General features: G+C 43.5%; 1 protein-coding gene across 5 annotated transcripts in view; it reads left to right on the top strand.

The window, feature by feature from the left end:
- The window catches only part of ACADSB (acyl-CoA dehydrogenase short/branched chain), a 46,951-nt gene extending 34,826 nt beyond the window's left edge, over positions 1-12,125 (top strand). For 3 of the 5 annotated variants that reach the window (XM_060033895.1, XM_060033893.1, XM_060033891.1), the window contains 4 exons: positions 452-541; positions 1,462-1,599; positions 3,865-3,964; positions 4,681-7,609. In XM_060033895.1, the coding sequence (XP_059889878.1) occupies positions 452-541; positions 1,462-1,599; positions 3,865-3,964; positions 4,681-4,751 (399 nt within the window). In that variant the 3' untranslated portion in view covers positions 4,752-7,609. Of the gene's footprint in view, positions 1-451; positions 542-1,461; positions 1,600-3,864; positions 3,965-4,680; positions 7,610-11,167 lie in introns of those variants that run through there. The other 2 variants (XR_009522385.1, XM_060033892.1) reach the window with 2 other exon arrangements.
- Positions 12,126-25,389: the final 13,264 nt, after the last annotated feature.

Here is a 25,389-nt window from a genome sequence, read left to right as displayed (position 1 = left end):
CACATTTTCTCCCAGGGCTTCCCCAGTGGCGCAGTGGTTGAGAGTCCACCTGCCGAAGCAGGGGACACGGGTTCGTGCCCCGGTCCGGGAAGATCCCACATGCCGCGGAGCGGCTGGGCCCGTGAGCCATGGCCGCTGAGCCTGCGCGTCCGGAGCCTGTGCTCCGCAACGGGAGAGGCCACAACAGTGAGAGGCCCGCGTACCGCAAAAAAAAAAAAAAAAAAAATTTCTCCCAATTACTAGAACTTAAGTTCTATAAATGCAGTGGATGAAGGTCATTAACATTAGACCTCACCATCTCGGTATCTCTAGTCCTTTCCCTACCCCAACTTTTCAATTTGCCTGTAAAAAGCATTCATAACTTGAATAACTTCATAACTTCATAACTTGAATAATTAAGAGCATAAACTTATAAAAAATAAGAAATTCTGATTTTTTTTTTTTTTAACAGATGCTGGGACTGGCTCAAGGATGTTTTGACCACACTATTCCATATATTAAAGAAAGGGAACAATTTGGCAAAAGAATATTTGATTTTCAGGTATATAATTATTACCATCTTTCTATAGTGCTGTGCTCTCCCTCTTCCCATTAATGAAGAGCTTCGTTACAAAGCTGTAAGGGAATCCCCTCGGGGATTTTAATGGGAGAGGCACAGAGAGGAAGGAATAGATCTTGGTGCATATACTTGTGCCTACCTTGACCTTCTCCAAGGGCAGAGCAGTAATCCTTGAGGCCTGGCTATGGCATGATTCAGGATACCTTGGTGAGCAATTGGGAGCTGTCTCCTCACTGCTTCAGAGTTCCAGGGCATGGGGTCTGTAGTCAGACTTCCTGGGTTCAAATCCTGGTTCTTTGTCTTACTATTACTAGCTTTAGTTACCTCACCTCTCCAATCCTCAACTGCCTCATCTGTAAAATAAAGATAACACTTTGTACCGTCTAGGGTGATTCAGAATCAGGTAAATGTTTCAAGTGTTTGACACATTATTAAAAATAAGTCAAAATTTTAAACCTAATTTTGTGATCATTTATTTTTTTAAATCTTGGCAGTTAACAATTACCTGAACTTTGAAATTTTTTAAAGAAGCAATACACGTAGTGGTTTATTATATTATTTATTTATTTATTCATTCATTCACTCATTTATTGTGGCTGCGCGGGGTCTTCGTTGCGGCGCGCCAGCTCAGAAGTTGCGGCATGTGGGATCTTAGTCCCCCGACCAGGGATTGAACCCGGGCCCCCTGCGTTGGGAGCACAGAGTCTTAACCTCTGGACCGCCAGGGAGGTCCCTGTAGTGGTTTATTTTAGATTGCAGATTTTAAACTATTCTTGCGAAATGAATGTGAATTTTTGGACGGGTATATTTTGAATCTGTCAGTGTTCCACATCCAGGCAGGACTTCGACAATGAGCTGTTTTCAGAAATCACAGTTCTCTACCTTGGGCCTGAATGTTACAGGGGCTCCAGCACCAAGTGGCTCACATGGCTACCCAGCTAGAAGCTGCAAGATTACTCACATACAACGCTGCAAGGCTTTTAGAAGCTGGAAGGCCATTCATTAAAGAATCATCTATGGCCAAGTACTATGCATCAGAGGTAAAAGAAAAAAAAATCAGTCTTTTTATTTTTTAAAGATATTTATTTATTAACCTTTTCATTTAGAAATATTGGTTATGCATTTGTTTTTCAAGTAAAATAACATGAACTTTCTAGTTTCTACACCAGAAATGCAAAAACGTAAAGCTGCCATAGGGAGGTGCTTTGATTCTGTGAGGTCTCCATGTTTTCATAGGCTCTTAGATGGAAACCGAGGCACCCAGTTCAGGTAGAAGGCCCACCGTAAATCCCTGGATGAACCTCAGCTGAACGATGGTTGGGACGAAGTGAATGCCCTGGAGATAATGTGAAATAAGAATGCCCAAGAAGGGACTGTCCATGTGTTGATGCTTCTCGCTCATGCATATGCATTCTACATGTAACACACTGGACTTTGGTGGAGACTTAGCCTCATCACTGGGCTGCTCTCTCCCAGCTTCGGCAGTACGTCTTAGTCATTCCCTGGCTTCAAATATTTATTTAACATCTTCAGCCCCCAGATTTAATCTTCTGCCTCAGCCTCCCTTCTGAGTTCCAGACTAATAGATCCCGCTTCTGCTTTACCTACCCACCTCCCCCCGACCCCAGTCGCAAACCTGAGTCTGCTTGACACCCTCCTTTCCCTCATCCCCCAGTTGAATCCATCCTCAGTTTTGAGGATTCAACCCCCTAAATATTTCTTTCTTTTTTTTTTTTTTTTGCGGTACACGGGCCTCTCACTGTTGTGGCCTCTCCTGTTGTGGAGCCGGACGTGCAGGCTCAGTGGCATGGCTCACGGGCCCAGCTGCTCCGTGGCACGTGGGATATTCCCGGACCGGGGCACGAACCCATGTCCCCTGCATCGGCAGGCGGACTGTCAACCACTGCGCCACCAGGGAAGCCCCCTAAATATTTCTTGAATTTGTTTTTCTCTCCCTTCGTACTGCCACCTGTCTAGTCCAAGCTGTGCCGTTTCTTTATCAAACCACTGGACTCACCTTCTAGCCTCTTGTTTTCCCCTGTTGCTTTCTCCCATCCAGTGTCCCTTTTCAAGGTGTCCATGAGGCCATGCCACGCTCCAGCTTTAAACCCTTCAGTGGCTCCTCACAACAAATGGGGCCTTTCTATTTGTTCCTATTGCTACTTTTAACAAATACCAAAAATGTAGTGGCCTAAGACAGTACAGTTCTATTATGTCACAGCTCTGGAGGTGAGACGTCTGAAATGAGTCTCACTGGGATAAAATTAACGTGTCAGCAGAGCTGCCTTTCTGGAGGCTCTAGGGGAGAATCCATTTTCTTTTCTTTTCCAGCTTCTAGAGCCAACTCTGTTTCTTGGACTCACAGCCCCTCCCTCCATCTTCAGAGCCAACAGTGTAGGGTGTTCAGATCTGACTGCTTTCTGTGTCCGTGGTTACATCGTCTTCTCTGCCTCCCTCTTTCCTTTATAAGGACCCTTGGGATTATATGAGACCGGCCCAGATAGTCTGGGATCATCACCCCATCTCAAGGTTCTTAACTTAATCACACCTGCAAGTCTCTATGCCATGTAGGTGATGAACATTTACACTTTCTGGGGATTCTCCTGTGGACATCTTTGGGGGCCAGTACGTTATTCAAACTGCTCACCATCGTGTGCGACCCGCCTGCACCCCATTCCCTTTTTACAGGTCACCCCGATCCCAGCCCATTGGTCCTCAGGCCCTTGAGGCTGACGAACCCATTTTCCCCTTGGAGGCTTTCCACGTGTCATTCCTCAGCTTGAAATGTCCCCTAACTCACCCTTTAGTTCTCAGCGAGGCTGTAATTTCCTCACCTATCCTCCATCTAAGTCACGGCAGCTTCCCTAGCAGGCTCTTCTCTTGCCCCATAGAGTTTTTCAGTTTCGGTGATTGCTATTCAATCTCTGTCTCTCTGAATGACCAGCAGGACCAAAAGGGCAGTGAGTGACTGGCCACCCCTCACCATTGTGGCTGGCAGAGTGGGTGACATAAGAAGGCCCTTGATTAACATTTGCTGAGTAAATGATACCTGTTGACAAGTATGAGTCTAAACAAATACCCTAATTTTCTTAAGAAAATAAGAGTTTTGTGAACTAATAGGGTATTTTACATAAATGGTATGTATAGAGAATGGGACTAAGGAGAAATGCTAATTTATAAAATGACTTCAATCCTTCCAACTGCCAATAACAGTGAATCCACGTTACTAAGAATATTCTACAAGAGTGTTTGTAATGCATAAGTTATGTGGCTTCAACATGTGATTTGCTGCTGCTTTTTGGTAGATTGCGGGCCTAATAACTGGCAAATGTATCGACTGGATGGGAGGAGTAGGCTACACCAAAAATTACCCCGTGGAAAAATACTTCCGAGATGCGAAGATTGGTAAACAGAGTTTTTACATTTATTTTGTTTTGACTCTGTAGTCTGTTGTATCTGTTTGATTTTTTTAACTACTGGTACGTAGGCAAAGGCAATTTTAATCTCTTCAGTTATTATGTTTATTGGCTCTCCTTTTCTTGTGGCTGGGTTGTTTTCCCCTACTTCTTCCTTCAAAAAAATAGATTTTTATATATATATTTTAAAACATCAAATTTCCTTTTTAAATGCCCCAAGGCCTCTGAAGGCCTTTCAGTGAAACCACAACAAAATCTACTGTCTTAATTTTTCTTTTACTAAAAATGTTAATATTTTCTATTAGTTTAATGCTGTTGCTTGAAGCTCAGTTCTAGTTTTAGACACTAAGTGCCTGCCCAAGCCTGAGCATTCCGCTGCTCCACTGCCAGGTAGGAAAATAGAAACAGCAGTTATGAAAGCTGCCTGTTCCTGAGGAACCATCCAGGCTCGTGTGTTGATAGTTGAGGAACAAAAAACTTCCAGCTGTTTAATACTGATTCTGGAAATCTGTAAACCAAATAGAAAATTGTTATCTCTTAGGCAGAATTACCTTGTCAAATAGTACCATATTCAGGGGACATTGGACAGTATTCCTGGTAAAGTTTTACAGTAAATGCAGAGGTAATGTTTGCAGAGCTGTTTCTTGTATAGACCCTTAACCACATCTCCACTCCTAATTGTTCCTTTTTTCCCCTTTGTTTAAGGTACGATATATGAAGGAACTTCAAATATGCAGCTGAACACCATTGCAAAGCGCATAGATTCAGAATACTGACAGCCACGGGAGTAGGACCCCTCCCTGGTGTCACTGGTGTAAAATTTTAAACTATTGTGCCTTGTTGGGGGCTGCATTGAACGATTTTATTTAGGCCCTTCACCTTGGATCTGGAGGTAGACCTTTCCTGTCTCCTCTTTCCAATCTGCTTAACTTAGGTGCAGAAAATCATTTTTAAATTTTGGGAAGAAATACATCCATATTTTCTCCAAAACTATTTTTAAAACTCTATGTGCATTATCATTTTAGCTTCAGGGTATATAGAATTTCACTGTATTGGAATTTGGAAAAATAAAGACAATATAAGTATTTCTTGCAGACATGGGTATTTTATATCCCTGTCATTGTGCATCAGTCAGAGAGACGTTTGTGATAGTTGGCAATTCTATAGAAGAAATAAGATTCGATTCTAAGTTGCTAAACTAGGTAGCAACTGATAAAAATTTATTTAGAAAAATCTAAAAGTTTTAGTTCTGAATATCTGAAAATGAGTGGAAAATGGAGGGTATAACTCTGTAGTTTATATAATCAAAGAAAGCATTTCAACAAAGGAAAGCAATATAATTTGCCACTATAATTGACCAGTATGAAAGGTGCATTTCATTATGGTATGAAAGGTGCATTTCATTATGGTTTCAGTAGATCTTTTTTTTTTTTTTTTTTTTTTTTTTGCGGTACGTGGGCCTCTCACTGTTGTGTGGCCTCTCCTGTTGCGGAGCACAGGCTCCGGACGCGCAGGCTCAGCGGCCATGGCTCACAGGCCCAGCCGCTCCGCGGCATGTGGGATCTTCCCGGACCGGGGCACGAACCCGTGTCCCCTGCATCGGCAGACGGACTCTCAACCACTGCGCCACCAGGGAAGCCCCAGTAGATCATTTTAAAAACAAGTCTCTACATTAGTTTTCAAGTATGAAATTTAAATAATTTTGTTTAATAATTAGAATATACTCAATATTGTAATATCTATTTTTTTCTGTCTTTAAATTGAATACTGTTTTCTCAAACTTAGTTATTGAGCTTTATCATGAATAGTAATTCAGAAATTATATTTTGGTTCAGTGATTCTCAAGAGGAGATGTCTTGTCCCCATAAAGAAGTGTATTAAAATCTTGTAAGGAATGAGGGATAGAAGGGAGCTGTGGAGTTCAAAAAGCATATTTGGTAATAGAAAAAATGACATTTCTGGGAAGGCAAAAATAAATCTGTTGTTTTACAGTCAAATTATGGAAAGGCAAAGCTCAACATAATAGACGGCTGGCGATGCCATTTCTTCAGTATCAGGGATTCTCAATCAGAGAGACCTTGTAGGGTACAGGTCCTCAGTCCCCTCAGGAGGGAGGAGGACAGTGAAAGGTGAGTGTTTTATATTTTCTGGAAGGGGGCATGGGTTAGAGGTGTTGGAAAATGTTTCAAGGCTCATACAGTTGCTTAAAGTAATCACTGCTGTCAAAAGGGAAGCACTTTAGTACTTTAATGAAAGGATAATGCTTATTAAGAAAACTTGACATTTTCAAAGTAATTTTGCTTTGCGCATTCATGTTCATTGAATTGGGTTAATTTCTATAATGGATACCATAGTTAAATATTCAGAATTGTGTAAATACGATTGAGACAGGAATTACATTAAAATATTAGGAAGAAATACGGACAAATTTAGACCTTAGGTCAAAAGAGAGAAAGTCTACTTGATTTTCAGATAGGGCTGATGGAAGCCAGTCATTCAGTGTTTTAGAACAAAAAGACAGTAATCTGATAAGGAAAGTAGGGGTTGGAGGAAATGCCCTAAAGGGGGGCTTGGACATCTTTAATTTCTGTGATTATGCGAGAGAGGTGGGCTTTTCAGGTAACGGAATAGAAGCCAACGGTTAGTAAAAAGAATCCTAGCTTCCTCCTGTAGAGTTACAAACACGTGAAACTACAATAAGCCTCTTTCAGGTTAGTAGCATGAGAGAGGCTCCCATGTACATCTAGACCTTGAATTTATAGTTCATATTGATACAGTTCTAATTGTGTGTATATTTTTTGTACAGGTTCACAAATAACAGTTGAAAATTAATTATGTACTGTAATTAATATCTGTACCTGCCTTCTATTACTGAATTGTGTTATTGTACCGTTTACCAAAGAGGATGTTGTGGGTTGTCCCCATAGTTCTTCCATTATAGCTTCTCTTAATAACCATGACTTTGGGGGTCTTGAGTTTGTGTCTAGTGGAGGACGAGCTTGTTTACCTCCTGAAACCTGTCATTACTGTTCGTTAATTTGAGGATAGGGCTGTCAGGGGCTCAGAAGGAAGAGACTTGAACACAAGCAACAAGTCGTATTTGTGTGGCAGAGCTGGACTCAACCCAACTGCCAAGGTAGTATTGTTAGACGTTTCACTTTACAACACAAAAATAAATTGGTGTCAAAGATTTTAGAATTATGGAAAGCTAAGTCTAGAAAGAGTTTAGAGAACCATCCAGCCAACTCTCTCATTTAAGAGTGAAGGATTCATGTAACCCAGAATACTTGCCCAAGGTCATCCAAGGCCAAAGATAAGACAAGGATCCAAATGTACTAGGTCCCAATTCAGTGCTCTTCCTACTGTCTACTGCTGTCGCTGTTCAACAGATTTTGGATTTCATCCTTGTTATGTTTCAATACTCTATTGATTTATTTTAGGTTTAACTGATAAAGAATTAACATTTCAGAAGTGTTAAGATTGATCAGTGTCGTTACTTACATATATCAATCACCTGCCAAACACACTGGCTCTCCTAGGATGTAGCTGGTATGTCAAATGTAAAGATTATTGTGTGTGATCACTTGGTTTTATGATTATGATGTGTTTTAGTAAATGCACTAGTTATATCCTTGCTGATGTATTTTTGCTGATCTTTCACAAAGTGAAACTTTTGTTGTAATGGTACGTATCAGACTGTAATCAGTGTTACAAAATCAGTATTCTATGGAGAATGAAAAAATAAAGCACTAACTGGAGACTTTTGCTACTCTAATAAAGCAAAATTGTTTGTTATACATACAGAAGAAGTAAGAAAATAGTGTAACCTTCCTGCAAGATAGACACAACACCTCTGTTTACCAGGCTGATAGCTTGACTCTCATGTAAACCAATTTTGTTTGTTTTCAGGGAAGAGGTCTTATAATTTAACTTTAAATTCTTGATGCTAAATAAAATTTTACCAGAGGGACTCCCTTTTTTAAAAAACAAAATAAGCAGCTCTTCGATAGAGAGGTCACCTCTTCACAGTATAGCTCTTATCTAGATGATATTTATGCCCATGTTTATAGTAGTACTTCTGGAAATTTTATATCGTTGAACCTTTTACTCAGTAATACACTATTGTCTAACCTTATAGGAGATTTCAGCCTATCTGTTCCCCATTATTTCCTACATTATTTTAGAAATCTAGGTGTTAGTCCCTGTTTTCATTGGTCATTCAGTGACCTGTGCCGAGCAGTCATTCAGTGACCTGTGCCGAGCAGTCATTCAGTGACCTGCACCGAGCAGGGGCCCAAGGTGCCATGGGCTCCAAGCTGCCATGCAAAGATGAGTAAGACCAGATTCTTATCAAAATGTATTTATGTCAGGTGTCTTTCTTCTGTTCTCATTGTTGTATCTTCACACATAGAAAACCACCAAGGCCAACCTTATGCAAAAGTATTTCTTTAGATCTGTTAGAATGATAAAAATAGCGCTAAGCTCTCTTGAGCTCTTATCATGTGCCAGCCATTATTCTATGCTCTTGACACATAGTAACTCATAGCCCTATAGAGTAGGTGCTCTTGTTAGCCTATTGTAAAGGCAAGGAGACTGAGGCATGAAGAGGGAAATGAATTGCTTATTGATACATGACAGAAGTGATTCAAACTTGGGCAGTCTGGCTGATGAAGGCCCTCCCAGATTCATTCCTTTGGGTCTTTAAGTTTTGTTAATTTTCAGGAGTCTTCTGATAAAATGCCACTGCCAACTAGCCCTTTATTAGCTAATAATTCTTCAGGATTGTTTCAGATCTTTTAAAGCAGAGAAGCTAGCTGAGAACATGGCCTGTAAAAGAAATAAATAGATGTGGTGGGATCAACTGTGTTCTCAGAGAAAGAATGGGAGAGTAGGTGGATAGGGCAGTAGGAAGATGCAGTAGAGCAGGGGTCCCCAACCCCTGGGCCATGGACTGATACCGGTCCTTGGTCTGTTAGGAACAGGGCCGCACAGCCGGGGGGGTGGGGAAAGGCAGGTGAGTGAGCAAAGCTTCATCTGTATTTATAGCCACTCCCCATTGCTCACACTACCGCCTGAGCTCCACCTCCTGTCAGTATTATGGTGAGTTGTATAACTGTTTCATTATATATTACAATGTAATAATAGAAATAAAGTGCACAGTAAATGTAATGCACTTGAATCATCCTGAAACCATGCCCCTACCCCACGTCCGTGGAAAAACTGTCTTCCACAAAACCAGTCCCTGGTGCCAAAAAGGCTGTGGACCACTGCAGTAGAGGGATGAGAAAAGTACTGAAAAGGGAATTACGGAAATACCACCCCACCAAAAAAAAAATCATCTCCATCACAGCCATCAAAAAGCCACCCTGAGGTAGGAAGAAAGACAAGCAGGATGCAGATCTGAGTGGGTGTGGCTGTAGGATGTTTGACTTGCCATCACTTGTATGGATAGCTCACATTATACAGGGGAAAAAACCTAACTTTACAAAACTTTTTTTTTCCCAAAGAAATCGTGGAAAGTGTAAAACAAAATAAGGCAGGAATATAGTCAAACATGGTAGGACTTATAGGTATAAATGGGTTAAACTCACCTGTTCGAAATAAAAGATGTCAAGATGGCACAAAAGGAAGATTTAAATCCCAGCTACATAACATTAGAAACACCTAAAAAAAGCAGCACAGGAAAGTTGAGATAAAGAGAAGGAAAAAGACCATACAAATGCTACTAAAAGGAAAGCAGGAACAGCAATCAAAACTGAATTAGGAAAAAAAAAAAAAAAAACTGAATTAGGGGCTTCCCTGGTGGCGCAGTGGTTAAGAATCCGCCTGCCAATGCAGGGAACACATTGCCACGGAGCAACTAAGCCTGTGTGCTGCAACTACTGAGCCTGCACTCTAGAGTCCATGAGCCACAACTACTGAGCCTGTGAGCCACAACTACTGAAGCCCGCGTGCCTAGAGCCCATGCTCCGCAACAAGAGAAACCACTGCAATGAGAAGCCCGTGCACCACAATGAAGAGTAGCCCCCGCTCGCCGCAACTAGAGAAAGCCAGGACGCAGCAATGAAGACCCAACGCAGCCAAAAATAAATAATTTATTTTTTTTTAAAAAGCTGAATTAAAGGCAAAAATAATTTTAAAGGACAAAAAAAGGATATCTCATAATAAAACAGGAAGACTTCACCAAGAAGTTCCAATAATCATGAAGTTTATGTCTCTAACAACATGGTTAGGAACTATATACAACAAAACAAAAAATAAAAATACAGTGAAAACATTGACAAAGCCATAATCACAGCCTCTGACTTAGAAATCAACAAGTCAAGTAGGAAATGGTAAGAACAGATAGAGAGGGGTTGGGTAGCATAATTAACAAGTTTGATATATATATATATAGAGAGAGAGAGAGAGAAAACTTTTTCTTTTCAAATGCAAATGAATTGTCTAATCTAGAATTTTGCCACAAAGGAAACTTCTACAAACTCCAAAAAGACAGACTTACAGGCAACATTCACTGTACACCGTGAGAAGTAAATAACCAAAATATAGGATGCAAAAAAACTCATCATAACTTTAAATAACCTTGGTTAATTAGAAAATAAAGATATAAATTACAAATTGTCAATAAAAGTATGGGAAACTGAGCTGTTTTAGTCAGTGCTTCTGGGAGGATGGACAAGAAGGCATGTCAGGGACCTTAAGGACAGCATAGTTTGTAGTAGTGAAAAATTAGAAATGGCTAGGTAGGAGAATATATAAATCATGGACATACACACTACGCGATCCTGTGCAGCAGTTTAAAAGAATAAGACCCATGTTCTGAGGTTAAATCATCACCAGCTTATATTGTTTAAGAAAATAACAAATCACATAAGATTTGTGGAGAACAGTACAAATCTATATATTTCTGTAAGTCCAAGCATGTATATAAATTCTTAGAATAAACTGGGAAAATACAGTCACCACACTGAGGGCTGCGCGGGGAGTGGGGGCCAAGAAGACGGCATGAGAGTCGTTGGCATCATCTAGATTGTTTGAATTTTTATAATTTCATAATATTGTGCAATTGTAATAAAGTAAATATAATCTTGTGTAATTGAAAATAAATTAAAGCTGTGTATAGGGTTATGGAAAATTTTCACTCTTGTGCATCAATTCCCCTTTAACCAACTTTTCTGCTTTTCTCAAATAGCCACAGCCACGTAGGCAGCTCCATTCGGCCACACGGGAGACAAAGACTGACACAGAGAGGACAGAAAAGGGGGCTGACACCTAAGCCCTTGAAGGTTTGACCTCTGTGGGTAAATAGCACTGACCACGTTGAAAGACCCTCCCACGGAAAGCAGTGTGTGTCTTGCTTTGCTGAGCGGGGACTTCCCCGGGTTGGGTTGGGTTGGGCGCATACTCGGGTATGAACTGGACCATCTGCACTGGCCCTGGGATTAGCATCTTGTCTTTAGTTGTAATTTGATTTTATGTGATTCAATCTGAGGTATTGAAACATAATATTTTCTTGGACAAGAAAAATAAATTTCAAAACATCTCAAGTCCAAGGACCCAGGTTTAAATTGGGTGAGCAAAACTAGGGCCTGTGACCTGCAAACTAGATTTTTTTTTTAACGTTTTAAATGGTATGTAAATATGTGCATAATCTCCTTAATTTTGCCTCTTGCCCACGAGGCGTAAAGAAAAGTTTGCCAGCCCATGATGAAAGTAGTGCCTCCTAAGTCTGATTTTACTCAAGTTGGTCAGTCAGGGTGTCACACCAAAAAAAAAAAGAAAAGAAGACCTCCCCTAGGAACTCAGGTTATTATTATTCTCTCTGAATTTCATTTGTAACCTGTCTAGCCCGATTGGCTCCTTGCCTCAATCTACAGAAGTGCTCGGGTCTCCCCATCCTTAAAGGATAAGCTTCCGTGAGCCGCTGCTCCATTCTCCCTGCACCAACCCCTCGTACTCATCGCCTGATCCTTTAATCCCTTTTTGCTTGACGTTCACTTTTGTCAGTGAGTTTCAACCATGTTCTTAAAGTTATCTTTTTACCCTTAATTCGTGGCTGATTATATCCATTCCGAACATAGCTTTGGATACCCCACTTCTAAGATTCTGCTTCCTTTACTTTTTGACAAAATGTCTACTTTTGGCTGACTCTTGGTTTCTTTTCCCATAAGTGGAAATTCTACCATTTATCAAGATTCCACGATTGCAGCTCTTCTATCCTCCACACTAACGTCCTCACTGTGTTTTAGAATAACTTCTAGTCTTTTTTTTTTTTTTTTTGCGGTATGCGGGCCTCTCACCGTTGTGGCCTCTCCGGTTGCAGAGCACAGGCTCTGGACGCGCAGGCTCAGCGGCCATGGCTCACGGGCCCAGCCGCTCCGCGGCATGTGGGATCTTCCCAGACCGGGGCACGAACCCGTGTCCCCTGCATCGGCAGGCGGATTCTCAACCACTGCACCACCAGGGAAGCCCCCTTGCCTTATTTTGCACTCAGTCATACAACAGAAACCTATCACTGTATAATGTATGTACAGTTCCTTTGCACATTAATACTCCATCTTTTCAACCCAATTGATTTTTCCAAGTAGACAAAGGCTAAGGATACACGTATTGATTGCTGCTAAGCTCATTTTAAATGTATTTTGTAATACAGGGCATTTTTGAGACTGAAACAACCCTGCACTTGTCCAATGGGCAAGAAGTCTTGGGAATTACTCAGATTGAAACATACCAACATTAAATTTATTTTTTAAATTTTATTTATTTATTTATTGGCTGTGTTGGGTCTTCATTTCTGTGCATGGGCTTTCTCTAGTTGCGGCGAGCAGGGGCCACTCTTCATCGCGGTGCGCGGGCCTCTCACTGTCGCAGCCTCTCTTGTTGCGGAGCACAAGCTCCAGACGTGCAGACTCAGTAGTTGTGGCTCACAGGCCTAGTTGCTCCATGGCATGTGGGATCTTCCCAGACCAGGGCTCGAACCCGTGTCCGCTGCACTGGCAGGCAGATTCTCAAACACTGCGCCACCAGGGAAGCCCAGAAATGTACCAACATTAAAAGCTGGCTAGATTCATCTGTACCATTTTTCTAGGTTCCACATATATATGCTAATATATGGTATTTGTTTTTCTCTTTCTGACTTATTTGTAGAGCAGGAATAGAGATGCAGACGTAGAGAACGGACATGTGGACATGGGAGGGGGAGGTGGAGGGGGATGAATTGGGAGATTGGGATTGACATATATACACTACCATGTGTAAAACAGATAGCTAGTGGGAAACTGTATAGCGCAGGGAGCTCAGCTCAGTGCCCTGTGATGACCTAGGTGGGTGGGATTGGGGGGTGGTAGTGGGAGGGAGGTCCAAGAGGGAGGGGATATATGTATACATATAGCTGATTGACTTCGTTGTAAAGCAGAAACTAACACAATGTTGTAAAGCAACTATACTCCAATTAAAAAAAAGTTATACAAAAAAAAACTGGCTAGATACAGAAAGGCATGGATGTTGTTTTTTCAGCATTAAAAAATGTAGGCTCCGTTCATCTACTGTCGTGTTCTAAGAAGGCATCCTTTGGTGGACATTCATGCTGTCTTGGGGTTAACACACTTCTCACCTCAGTTGCCCCTAAGTTTATACAAATGCTTGCCTCATTCCAGCAGATGTTTTGGTCTGAAATTTCCACTGGGCTTCAGCAATCCAGGGCAATCTCTGGAAGAGTAAAAATTTCAAAACAAGTTTATTTCTTCATCTCTGACTAATAATGTAGATGAAGAAGAAGCTGAATCCAAATCCAATACTGTAGTGTTCACCACTGGCCCCTTAGAGGAAGGAGCTTCATGTGATTATGCAAAAGTCAGAAGAGTCCACAGGCATCTGAAGGGAATATCTCTTGAAAGAAATCCTCATGCTTCCTTGGTACCATCCGGAAGAGAGTGCTCTCAGATAGGTGGGTTGGTTTTGAGGCTTTTCTGTAATTTCTCTCAAGACTCATTTTCCTCTTATATTCTTCTGAAATTGTCCTATGCCCTTAACTTCTAACATTTTTCTGGCCCCTATTTCCTCTTGCATTTTTACTACCTCACTTTATGGGTTTCCCACAGTAATTTCAGCATGCCCTGTGTAAGAGAGAACATCTCCCCCGCCAGCATTTCTGCACGTGTTCTCTGAAGGTGAGGAGGCCAGGCCCTGATGTCCCTGGGCCTGGGGCTAGCCTACCACCGGAGGCCCAGCTATGGTCTCGTTGGGTTTTTTTTTAATTAATTAATTAATTAATTAAGTTTTGGCTGACCCACATGGCTTGCAGGATCTCAGTTCCCTGACCAGGGATTGAACCCTGGGCCACAGCAGTGAAAGTCCAGAATCCTAACCACTAGGCCACCAGGGAACTCCCCTAGTCTTATTGTTTTAATCAGTAATTACTTTTTTAATTAATAAAGAGGGTGAAATTAATTAATTAAAGAATGCACCTTCATAAAAAATGTAAGTTGAAGTTAAGGCAAAGTTTAAAATTTAAATTCTTCTTCATCTGTTTCCAAAAGTTATTTTTCTTTTAAAGTACTCAAAATTATTAATATTAAAAGGCCAGGGACTTCCCTGGTGGTGCAGTGGTTGGGAATCTGCCTGCCAATGCAGGGGACTCGGGTTCAGTTCCAGGTCTGGGAAGATCCCACATGCTGTGGAGCAACTAAGCCTGTGTGCTGCAACTACTAAGCCCTCGCACCACAACTACTGAGCCCACACGCCTAGAGCCCGTGCTCCGCAACAAGAGAAGCCACATCAATGAGAAGCCCGTGCACCACAACGAAGAGTAGCCCCCGCTCGCTGCAACTACAGAAAGCCTGCGCAGCAACGAAGAGCCAACACAGACAAAAATAAAAAACAAATAAATAAATTTTACAGGCCAAATAAAATTCCAACTTATATAAATTTTTTGTTATTTAAATAAAACTTAATTTTGATTTTTGAAATTTCAATTAGTTATTAAATACTTTTTATAAAAAAGATCATTCACAATTCTAGTATTCAGTGTCCATCAGTTAATGTAATGAATTGGTGTCACATGCCATACATGTTACATGTAGACATACGTACATAAAGTTAAAAGTCATGTGAATTATTAGTATTACAAAATGTTGTCAGCCACCATGTAAAACTGTTGGAAAGCTATGCCAATTCATGGGAACTTCTGGAACTGTCCATTGGAACACAGAGAAGCCAGAAAAGGGAAGCTCTGCTTTGGGAAATGATCATTGGTTATGCAAGGATCTATCCCACTCTTGTTTTCCAAGAGGAAGGATTTGACAAGTTGGTGAATTTGTCTTTTCCCTAAGCAAATCCTCCTCACCTCCAAAGCAGTCTCTCTCTCTGATATTGTCCTCGTCAGGATTCAGGCTCCTTTTGTTTCAGGCACTTTGGGCAGAGGAGATGTGGTCCCCCATGACTTGAAAGGTGTTAGTCATGAGAATGGATGCTTAGGGCTCAGGCCACCATGTGCCAGCATGAGCACCAGATCCCAGTGAATACAGGGACTGTTGTGTGTTTATGAAACGCAGGGCCTGGGGCAGCAGGTCCCCTTGCCCTTGTCTAAGTGCAGTACTAACATTGAGAATATCCGTACAATACTTGCAGAATACATCATTCTGAAATGCTCCGAGACAACTTGCCAAATTCTTGGAACTGTGATGAAATAAGTTAAACTCCTTTATCTAGTTTTAAAATTGCTTCTGTTGCCACATCTTCATATAGGTTGTTAGTTCTAAGATTTGGTTCCTGACACAAGGAAAGCAGAGCTGGATACCACCACAGCCATTCCCAGCGTATGAACCAGGCATGTGGTATCTGAAGCAAAGCTTCTGCTTCTCAGCCTTGACTGGGAGGTCAGGTTCAAGACCAGAGAGAAAGTGGAGGCTCTGCCCCCTTTTCCCGTCCAGCTTTATCCTAAAAGCAGCTGATAGCCTTTGGGTAGAGGTGCAGGTACTCTGAGGAAAGGAGTCCAATGCTTTTATTCTTTTGTTTTCAGCCACGCTGCACAGCACGCGGGATCTTAGTTCCCTGACCAGGGATCAAACCCGAGACCCCTGCAGTAGAAGCACGGGGTCCTAACCACTGGACCGCCAGGGAAGTCCCCCCCCAACGTTTTTATTCTTGACAAGGGAAGGATGAGATGAGACCTGGAGCCAAGAATCGTCAGGTACTGGCTTTAAGATGTGGGGTAAAAGGGAATCAAAATCTTAAGAACAAGCAAGGAGGCAAGCTCAGGAAGCTAGAAGGAGTCAGGAAATGCCCAGTGGTGCTGACTGGGGGTGGGAGGGAAGAAGAAGAACATTCAAAGGGAAAGCCTCCAGCACTCCTGGCCCTGGAGAAGGAAAATGGACTTGGGAGCACGTCCGTGGGATACTCCAGGCACTGAACTGAAGGTTTGCCTGCAGCTGAGCCTGAGTTCATGGGCACTGAGTACATTTAGACCAAAGGAGGGCTCAGTTACTCTTATTAGGGAGGAAAAAAGGAGGAGAAATATGTCAAAATAAGTTTGCGGAATTAAAAGTCAGGTGGGGGGCTTCCCTGGTGGCGCAGTGGTTGGGAGTCCGCCTGCCGATGCCAGGGACGCGGGTTTGTGCCCCGGTCTGGGAAGATCCCACATGCCGCGGAGCGGCTGGGCCCGTGAGCCGTGGCTGCTGGGCCTGCACGTCCAGAGCCTGTGCTCCACAGCGGGAGAGGCCACAGCAGTGAGAGGCCCGTGTAACGCAAAAAAAAAAAAAAAAGTCAGGTGGGTTGTGAGGACTTCTGAAATTAGGAGATACACTTTTTTTTCTGGATGAGAGGAACTTTTGAGATAGCCAGGGACAGAAGGGAGAAGCAAGAAACCTTGAAAAGTTGTGGTGGAATTACCTAATTTGGGGTAAGAGAGAAAGAATCTTTCCCATCTGCTATGGACTGAATGTTTGTGTTCATATATTGAAATCTTAACCCACAAAGTGGGTTAAAGTATTAGGAGGTGGGGCCTCTAGAATGTGCTTTGAATGGGATTACTGCCCTTATCAAAGGACCCAGCTGAGACCCCTTGCCCCTCCAGCCACAAGAAGTTACAGTGAGAAGACGGCTGTCAATGAGGAAGCAGGTCCTCACCAGACACCGAATCTGATGCCATCATAATCTTGAACTTCCCAGCCTTCAGAACTGAGAAAGAAATGTTTGTTGTTTATAAGCCACCCAGTTGAGCCTGAACAGACTAAGGCATCACCCCTGCCCCAGCCTCCAGATGCTGAGAAAACGTATCTGCAGGATGGATGGCCAGATAGGAAGCGCTCTTTGGGTAGTGTTTTTTCTTGAGAGAGGAGCCGCTTAGTAAATGTTTCTCCTTTCTTTTACTCACTCTTCATTCAAGTGGGGGCCACAGCTGGGAGTTGCTGGGGACACTAAAACATCATCTGGAAAATCAACCAGATAGGGACGATGGCATTTGCCAACACTCTTCTCAGGGGGTTTAGAGTTTGATAAACCACTTGGATGGAGGAGGTATGAGCCTTGTCTCAGTCACCTCACAGAGATTGGAACCCCAGAGCCCTGGGGGCCTCAGGGCTGTTTGATTCATCAGCTCAGAAAAGTTATCAGGCCCAGGGTCTTCCCATCTCTATACTCTGCCGTCCTTCCACGGACATCATCCTCAGGCAGGTATAGCCAGGGTGCTGCCACAGCTGCAGGTGTTACCCTTTAACACAATAATGTCCAGGAGAAGAAGAGCTTCTAGGGATGATGGAAGAACAGTCCTCCAGAGATTTCTCTTCTTATCCTCCGGGCCAATTTTGAGTCCCATACTCGTTCCAAAATCATCCCTGGCAAGAAAGTAGTCTTACCTTTAGGGCAAAGGAGTACCCACCCAGGAAAGGTCCACTTCCTTAGGTACATGGATACTGGAGAAGGGTAGTTACCAGAGCAAAATCTAGGTCTGCTAGGCAGGAACAGGGAGTGGATGCTGGCTGGGTGACTCTATTTCCCGGGGCTGCCGTAACAAAACACCATAAACTGGGTGGCTTAAAACAACAGAAATACATCCTCTCACAGTTCTGGAGGCCAGGAGTCTGGAGTCAAGGTGTCAGCAGGTCCATATCCCCTCAGCAGGCTCTAGGGAAGAACACTTCCTTGCCTCTTTGAGCTTCTGGTGGTTGCCAGCAATCCTAGGAGCTCCTTGGCTCGTGGCTGCACAACTTCCATCCCTGCCTCCATCATCACATGGCCGTCCTTGCTCTATGCGAATGTTCCTCTTCTTTCAAAGACACCAGTCATGTTGTATTTAGGGCACACCCTAATCCCGTATGACCTCGCTTTAACTTGATTACATCTGCAAAGATCTTATTTCCAAGTAAGGTCACATTCATAGGTTCCCGGTGGACATGAATTATGGGAGACATTATTCAACCCAGTACATGTGGCATATGCATCCCCCTCTGAGAGAAGACATGTCCTCTTTCAAGGGCTCTGTGAGGATTAACGAGTGGTTCAGAAATGACCATCGAGAGTGGATCTGGGGCTTGCCTGGTGGCGCAGTGGTTGAGAGTCCGCCTGCCAATGCAGGGGACACGGGTTCGTGCCCCGGTCCGGGAGGATCCCACAGGCCGCAGAGCGGCTGGGCCCGTGAGCCATGGCCGCTGAGCCTGCGCGTCCAGAGCCTGTGCTCCGCAACGGGAGAGGCCACAACGGTGAGAGGCCCGCGTACCGCGAAAAAAAAAAAAAAAAGAGTGGATCTGTTCAACTGCAAATGGGGTCTTCAGAGTGGCATGCAGAAACCCAGTAACCAGTGGGCCTCCTCCACCAGTTATACCTCCAAAATAATTCTTAATGTCTCTAGACCTTTCTACCTCTACTAGTACCTTAGTCCAATCGGAAGCATGATCTCTCTCTGGGAACAGTGTAGTCACCTCCTGATTGGCTTCCAGCTTCTACTTTCCCCAGTAATCCAAGCCATTTTCCATAGCAGCCTGAGACAGTCTTTTAAATGTAAGTTGGGTTATTATCACTCCTCTTCAATGATTTCTCTAGAACTATTCTGTCCAGTATGAGAGCCACTAGCCATATGTAGCTATTGAAATTAAAATTAAATAAAATTAAAAATTCAATTCCTCAGGTGCTCGTTAGTCATGTTTGGCTAGTGGCTGCCATATTGGGCCGTGTGGATATAGGGCATTTCAATGATTGCAGAAAGTTCTATAGGTCTCTGTGGCTCTAGAAGATGGAGCAGCTGCTTCCGCAGAAGAACAAGTGGCGTCCAGGGCGCCTGGCCAAGCTCACTTTACTGGTCTCCAAGAACTTGTGGCTTTGAAGCAGTATGGAAACATTAATTTGGGGAGCTATTGCTCTTTTTTTGGCATTTTCTCCTTTCTCTTCTCCCCACTTATGCAGGTTCTATGTTCTGTGCCTCCCACAAGGCTGGTAGCAGCACTTTCCCAAATTTTGTCCCTGTTTTCAATGGACAAAAGGGGTTTGAAGGAAAGGAGAAACCTAAATCCAATGTGGAAAATAAGTCTTGAAGGGAATTGCCCCAGATGAATCTGCCCCAAATTAAAGAGGGATTTCTTCAGATTGGAAGAGGAAAGAGAGGCCTTCCATGCCCCACATGTGGCCTAGACTAGCACGTTGGAAATGTGTGCCAGAGGGAAAGGTATTCAGGACACCGAGAGGCTGGATGTTGGGCAGAGCCCTCTGGCCTCACAAAAGATGCTGAACCACAAGCAGGTTCCAGACGTGGCAGAGGAGCCATCTGGAAGGAAGGGCCCGGGACCAGGAGAAGAGACATCTCTCGTGGAGGCAGGTGGTGTGGCAGAGGACGGAGGCACTTTGACCCTCTGAGACCCCAGAGCCCAGACAGAGGTCCTGAGAAAGGAGCCCTGAACAAAGCTGGATACCCGTCAATTTGTTGGGATGGGGCTCAGAGCTGACATCACACTGATTGATGGTATAGAGGGTGTAGGATGTGATTTTTCCCTTTTCCAGAACTGGAGCTAGAGTCCAGAGGTGCTCGAGGATCAGGGACCATACATCTCCGTCTCCCTAGACAGTCCTAGGTCATGCCTGCTGTCTCAGAATGATTTTTTTTTTTTTTTTTTTTTTGCGGTACACGGGCCTCTCACTGTTGTGGCCTCTCTCGTAGCAGAGCACAGGCTCCGGACGCACAGGCTCAGCGGCCATGGCTCACGGGCCCAGCCGCTCCGCGGCATGTGGAATCTTCCCGGACTGGGGCATGAACCCACGTCCCCTGCATCGGCAGGCGGACTTTCAACCACTGCGCCACCAGGGAAGCCCTCAGAATGATTATTAATAGTGCCATCCTTCATTTTCAAAAGAGCCTTCCAATTTGGGCAATAAATTATAAGGTCACCATACCTAAGTATCTCATATTCTGAGTTCAGAAAAACCCCAGGGGTAGGACCAGCCACCTTCCCCCAGGGCCTCAGAGAGGCACCAGTTCAGTAAACCACCTTCAAAATGAGGGGAGGCCACCCACCAGAGTGGAGGAAGGGGTGCTCTACCACCTCAAATCCAAGGTTGAGGATCCTACAAGGAAGGCAGCCTGGCATTTTGTTCCCAGTTGGACACCTTACTTAGCCAGTGGATTGTTGATCTTCCCCATAAAAGCAGGAGAAAAGAGACCCAGGAAACCATGGCACAATGGGGGAACCCCCAAGAGAGGGTCAGGACCACCCTGTCTTGAGTTCTTGGTTCCAAAAAGTTAAGGAAGATGGATCCTGCTTGTGCCCACAGGCCGGAGAGCTGGCACAGGAGGTAGATGAGATTGTGTTATACCATCTTTCTCTAGACTCTTTTCCCTTGAGGACAAAGAGGTGTGCACGGAGGAGGAATGCAAAGAGGCAGCAGTAAAATGCAGCCACTCTTGCAAGAGACCCCCAGGGCCCAGGAGGCAAGTCCCCTTGACAGCCAACCGTCATTCATAACATGCACATAGAGAAGGAACACAAGGGCAAGGAGGGGAGAGACAGCACCTGCCCTGGCCTCCCCCTCCTTCATCCCCAACCCATAACCACCCCCAGCGCCAGAGGGAGAAGGGCAAAAGTCAAGAGAGACCCTGCGCTCTCCCTCGTACACGCGTGCACGCACACACACACACACACACACACACACACACACGCCACAAACTGTTAGAGACACGAGACAGGCAGGGCCATTGCTGAGATTCGGGACACACGAGCCTCAAAATGGACATGAGACTGCAGGTTTTAAATGAACAGGGCTAAGTCTTAAGAACAAACCGAGGCTGTTCGATGAACCAAAAGTGACTGAATTTGTCACGTTGAACTGAGATCTACTACTGCCAAGGGAGCAGGAGAGAGGGCTTGGGTAGAGGGTAATTTGGAATGATTATTAGAAAACATCCCCGAACGTTGAGCCTCAGTGCGCTGCTTCCCTCGTGCTCACCTGAGTCGGTGGACCAAGCTCCACACCCATCCCCTGTCACTGGGCCACATCCTGGCAGCTTCAGCTGCCTGTGATCCTTGGGTACCCGGCTCTGTCCTCTCTCTGCTCTGGGGACTACATATGGCTTCTCCAAGGAAGCCCCCCCAAAGCAAACTAGCTGCTTCAACAAGATAACTTGAAAGGTTTTCTGAGAAGTCTCGTAGTGGTAAATGTCGAGCTGCTTGGGACCCTAGGGCTTTGTCAGCTTACCCCCTTATTTATGTCCAGGGAACCTGAGTCTGGAAAGGCCAAAGCCCCTGCTCTCATGACCAAGAGGTTGGGCTTAGATATCAGACTGCAGGGTACGGATGTCTGGTCCCCGATGTCTTAATTATACAGACCGAGGTAGCTTACTTGACCTCTCTAAGGTTTGATTTTCTTGACTGTAAAATGGAAATGATAATACCAACGCCCCCCTCGAAGGCTTGCTGTGAGGAATGAGATATACAACGCGTGTGAGCCCCAGCCAAGTACCTGGCAGATAGTAAGCCATCCAACAGACCTTAGCTCTTATTACCAGCTGGGACCACAGGCTGGTCTCCTGGCTCCGCATTCAATACCCTTGTCTCATAAAGTCAAATCAACTGCTAACGAGCAGGTCAGAAAGTAAAGTTGAAAAACTTCCGAAGTCCCACTTCTTCTCAAATTATGGCGACTCCTTTAGCCAAGAGTGGAACACCCTGACCCGCTCGGCTAGAGGTTAGCCGTCAAGGCCACTGCCGCATCTGGCTGTGCAGCCAGCAGAAAATGCGCAGGCCGTTCTAGCTCTTCGGCTTTTCCCACTCCAAGATGATCTGCATGACATTTGGGTCAATCAATTTAGAGATAATGATTCTTGCCGCAGAGCTGTGCATGTCCAATCACAAGAAATAGGGGTCCCCAATTGATTTTTGTGGACTGGTTTCATTTTCTCAGAGAGCTTTTCAGGTCAAACATTGGCCAGAGCTAGGGTGCTGATAGGAGGTGGCATATTTCCATCTGCGTTTGCCCAGAAATGTCTGGCTATCATTGCGCTCTGCTGAATAAAATTGAAATCATCAAACCCTTTGAGGCATTGCAAGCAGGACTTTTAATCCAGGGGGATGGGGGAGGGACCCAGAGCATCTGCCTGGAGGAGATACACACACACACATACATGTGTGGGATTTTTTTTCTTTTCCAGAATAAATTTCTCACAGCAACACAGTGAGATTCAAGAACCTGGAGGGGGCGCTCTTTTCCTGTAATGTGTTTCCACCTCCACGTGTGGACTTCATTTATAGCATCTTTAAAATTAAAGTATAAGGAAGCCTAAGTGATAGTTAAAGGAGTAATTAAAAATAGGAAAATGGCTTTATTTCTCTCCTAAACTGGTTGATTTATGCCTTGTTGTGTTTTTTTTGAGAACACAAAACTATTAATTTATGTGTGCAAAGAACAGTGAATGAATCCTAAAGAGCGCTGCAGCCTTTAAAGACCTGAATCATATGTTGAGCTCATTTAAAACTTGCATAGGAAATTAAGGGAGAATAAAGCCCTTTAATTTGAAAAGTGTATCTATAGTTGCCGTCCCTAGGATATCTGCAGGGTCATTATTCAGAAAGATTAAGGAGGACTTTATTTTTTTATATGCACTATGTATTTCCCAGTTCCAGCTCACCATGGTGCATTTCAACTTATAAAGAGAAGGAGATAACATGGGGGAAGGGGAGCTTTTTATTCACTTCCCACTTAATTTCCTTGCCGCCCGGCCAGTCCCAGCTTAATGAATGTAATTGCTACCTTTGATGAAAATACTATTATCAAGATCACACATTACATTGGAAAACAGTTTTTCTTTAAACACAGCTACTGCAGTCTCTAATTATGCATGTAACAAGTGTCTCCCGAACAAAAGAGCATGTTGTCTACAATTGCTAGGAATTGGAGCAAGGCAAATTCGAACAAAGGACAGATTAGATTTGCTCCCCGCTCCACAAAGCCCATCCCTCTGATTAATTTCCTGCAAAAACTAAAACAATTCTCTTAAAAGGCGCTCACCCCCTTCTCCAGAATGATCCATATGCCATTTGGGTCTTTCTATAGGGTGATAATGGCCCCTGATTTGAACTCGTGTTAGAAAATAAGAAAGGGCTTTTATGAACTTCCTCTTTCTAATGTAAATGAGCGACACAGGATCTTGAGGGATAATGAGCCCCCCAAAAAGTGACTTTTCAGTGGCTATAAAAGAGCTCACTGGTAGGGGAAAGTCTGCATCGAGCATGTTCAACCCAATTATTTTATTAGTTTCAAGAAATGAGGCATCTTTGACAAAATACTTCCCATGCCTGAAACTGAGAGACACCAGCTTTTTCGGGGTTGAATTCCTAAAAGACGGAGAGTTTCTTGACTTACGCACAGAATTTTCAAAATGGATTCACGAGTGAACATAAAGTGCCCTTGTTAGTTTCAGTATAGCACTTTGCTATTGATTTTGGAGGCTGCATTTGGCAGGTGTTCTTCCCTTATCAAATGTGGGGCAGGAGCTAGATTATCCTATAACAAGTCAATTCTACACCCCCCAGCATTATCCAAACCCAGAAGAAAAAAGCCAAGTTAGTTTCCAACACAGTATTAGTTATGAGTATGAGGCCTAGAGTCAGACTTCCTGGATTCAAATCTCAACTCGCAATTTATCGTCTGTATGATCTGGAAAAAAAAAAAATCAGCTTTCTACATCTTTATTTTCTTAACTGTAACATGGGGGTAGCACTTAAAGGGTAGTGAGAATTAAGTAAGATAATACTTGTGAAATGTTTGCATCAATACCTGGCACACAGTAAGCACTCAACACATTTTACTTATTACTATTATTATTTATTATTTGACTTGGAAGACCACAGGTGTTTAATGAAATGGATGTCCCTAAATATTGCTCACCACTTCCTTGGGTCCTGCAGCCTGGTGCCCCCAGGGAAAACGGCAGGAAAGTGGCATCTCAGATTGAATCCTATGCTCCGTCCAGGGATGAGAAGGCTGCCGGAAACCATATTAAGGAGGGTATGGTTAAATCTGGAGCTCTTTTTGATAGAGTTGGCTGGTCCTTTTCAGAGGCTCATGTACCCTACCAGGATGAGTCCCAGATGTGGTCCAGGAGGAACCAGCAGAGACCAGGAAGATGAAGCATGTTGCCTCCACTACTCTTTGTGGAGAAGGATCTGGATACATAAAATGAGGAGCACCACACATGGGTCCTTGTTATCCTGGGATTCAGTACCTGAGTCCCCCAGTCACGTAGCTTCCTTAGGGCAGTTAGAGACATCATAACACGGTGTTTACTGAAAAACTGACCATCTATAAATGTGGTGCCCACCCGACACACCCTTCTGCTAAACTCAGGTGTCCATCTTTGCCCCCCTACGCAAAACCCAAATAAATTGATTGCAAAGTATAAATTGATTGCAAGGTGAAAATGCGAATTGTGCCAAAGTTACAGGATTTCATGAAGTGAAAACGATGCTGAGGAAGCATTCAAATTCTATGCAAAGCCATTGATAAATGAGGATCTGGCCATTCTTGATTTGAAGAAAGAAAAGGGCAAAGGTGATGACACAGCAGATACTCAAAAGGGAACGATTTGACTGCCATGGATTAACGAACACCTCTGTGAAAAGGCATGAAGCCTTTGGATAATTTTGCAAAAATGACACCTGGTAAGACCATGCTGTGAAAATCAAGCACAAAGAATGGCTACAGAGTAAGCCGTGACACAATTTTTGGCTGAAAAATTTATACCCCCCAAATCAACATTTGATTCATTCTTTGCTCAAAGATTATGGATGGAATTATAGCCGTAGCTTAAAACACAAGATAAATTAATTTTAATAAATTGTAATACAATTTATAAGTTTTAAGAAAAATTTAAGATTTAAGACAAATTCCACATCAAGTCTTTTTAGTTTTCACCATTTACTAAGAAAGGAGATCCCA

Source organism: Delphinus delphis, chromosome 16 (genome assembly GCF_949987515.2).
Source record: "Delphinus delphis chromosome 16, mDelDel1.2, whole genome shotgun sequence".
Taxonomy (NCBI): Eukaryota; Metazoa; Chordata; class Mammalia; order Artiodactyla; family Delphinidae; genus Delphinus; species Delphinus delphis.
The sequence above is the reverse complement of the archived record's forward strand: the minus strand, read 5'-3'. Positions and strand labels throughout refer to the sequence as shown.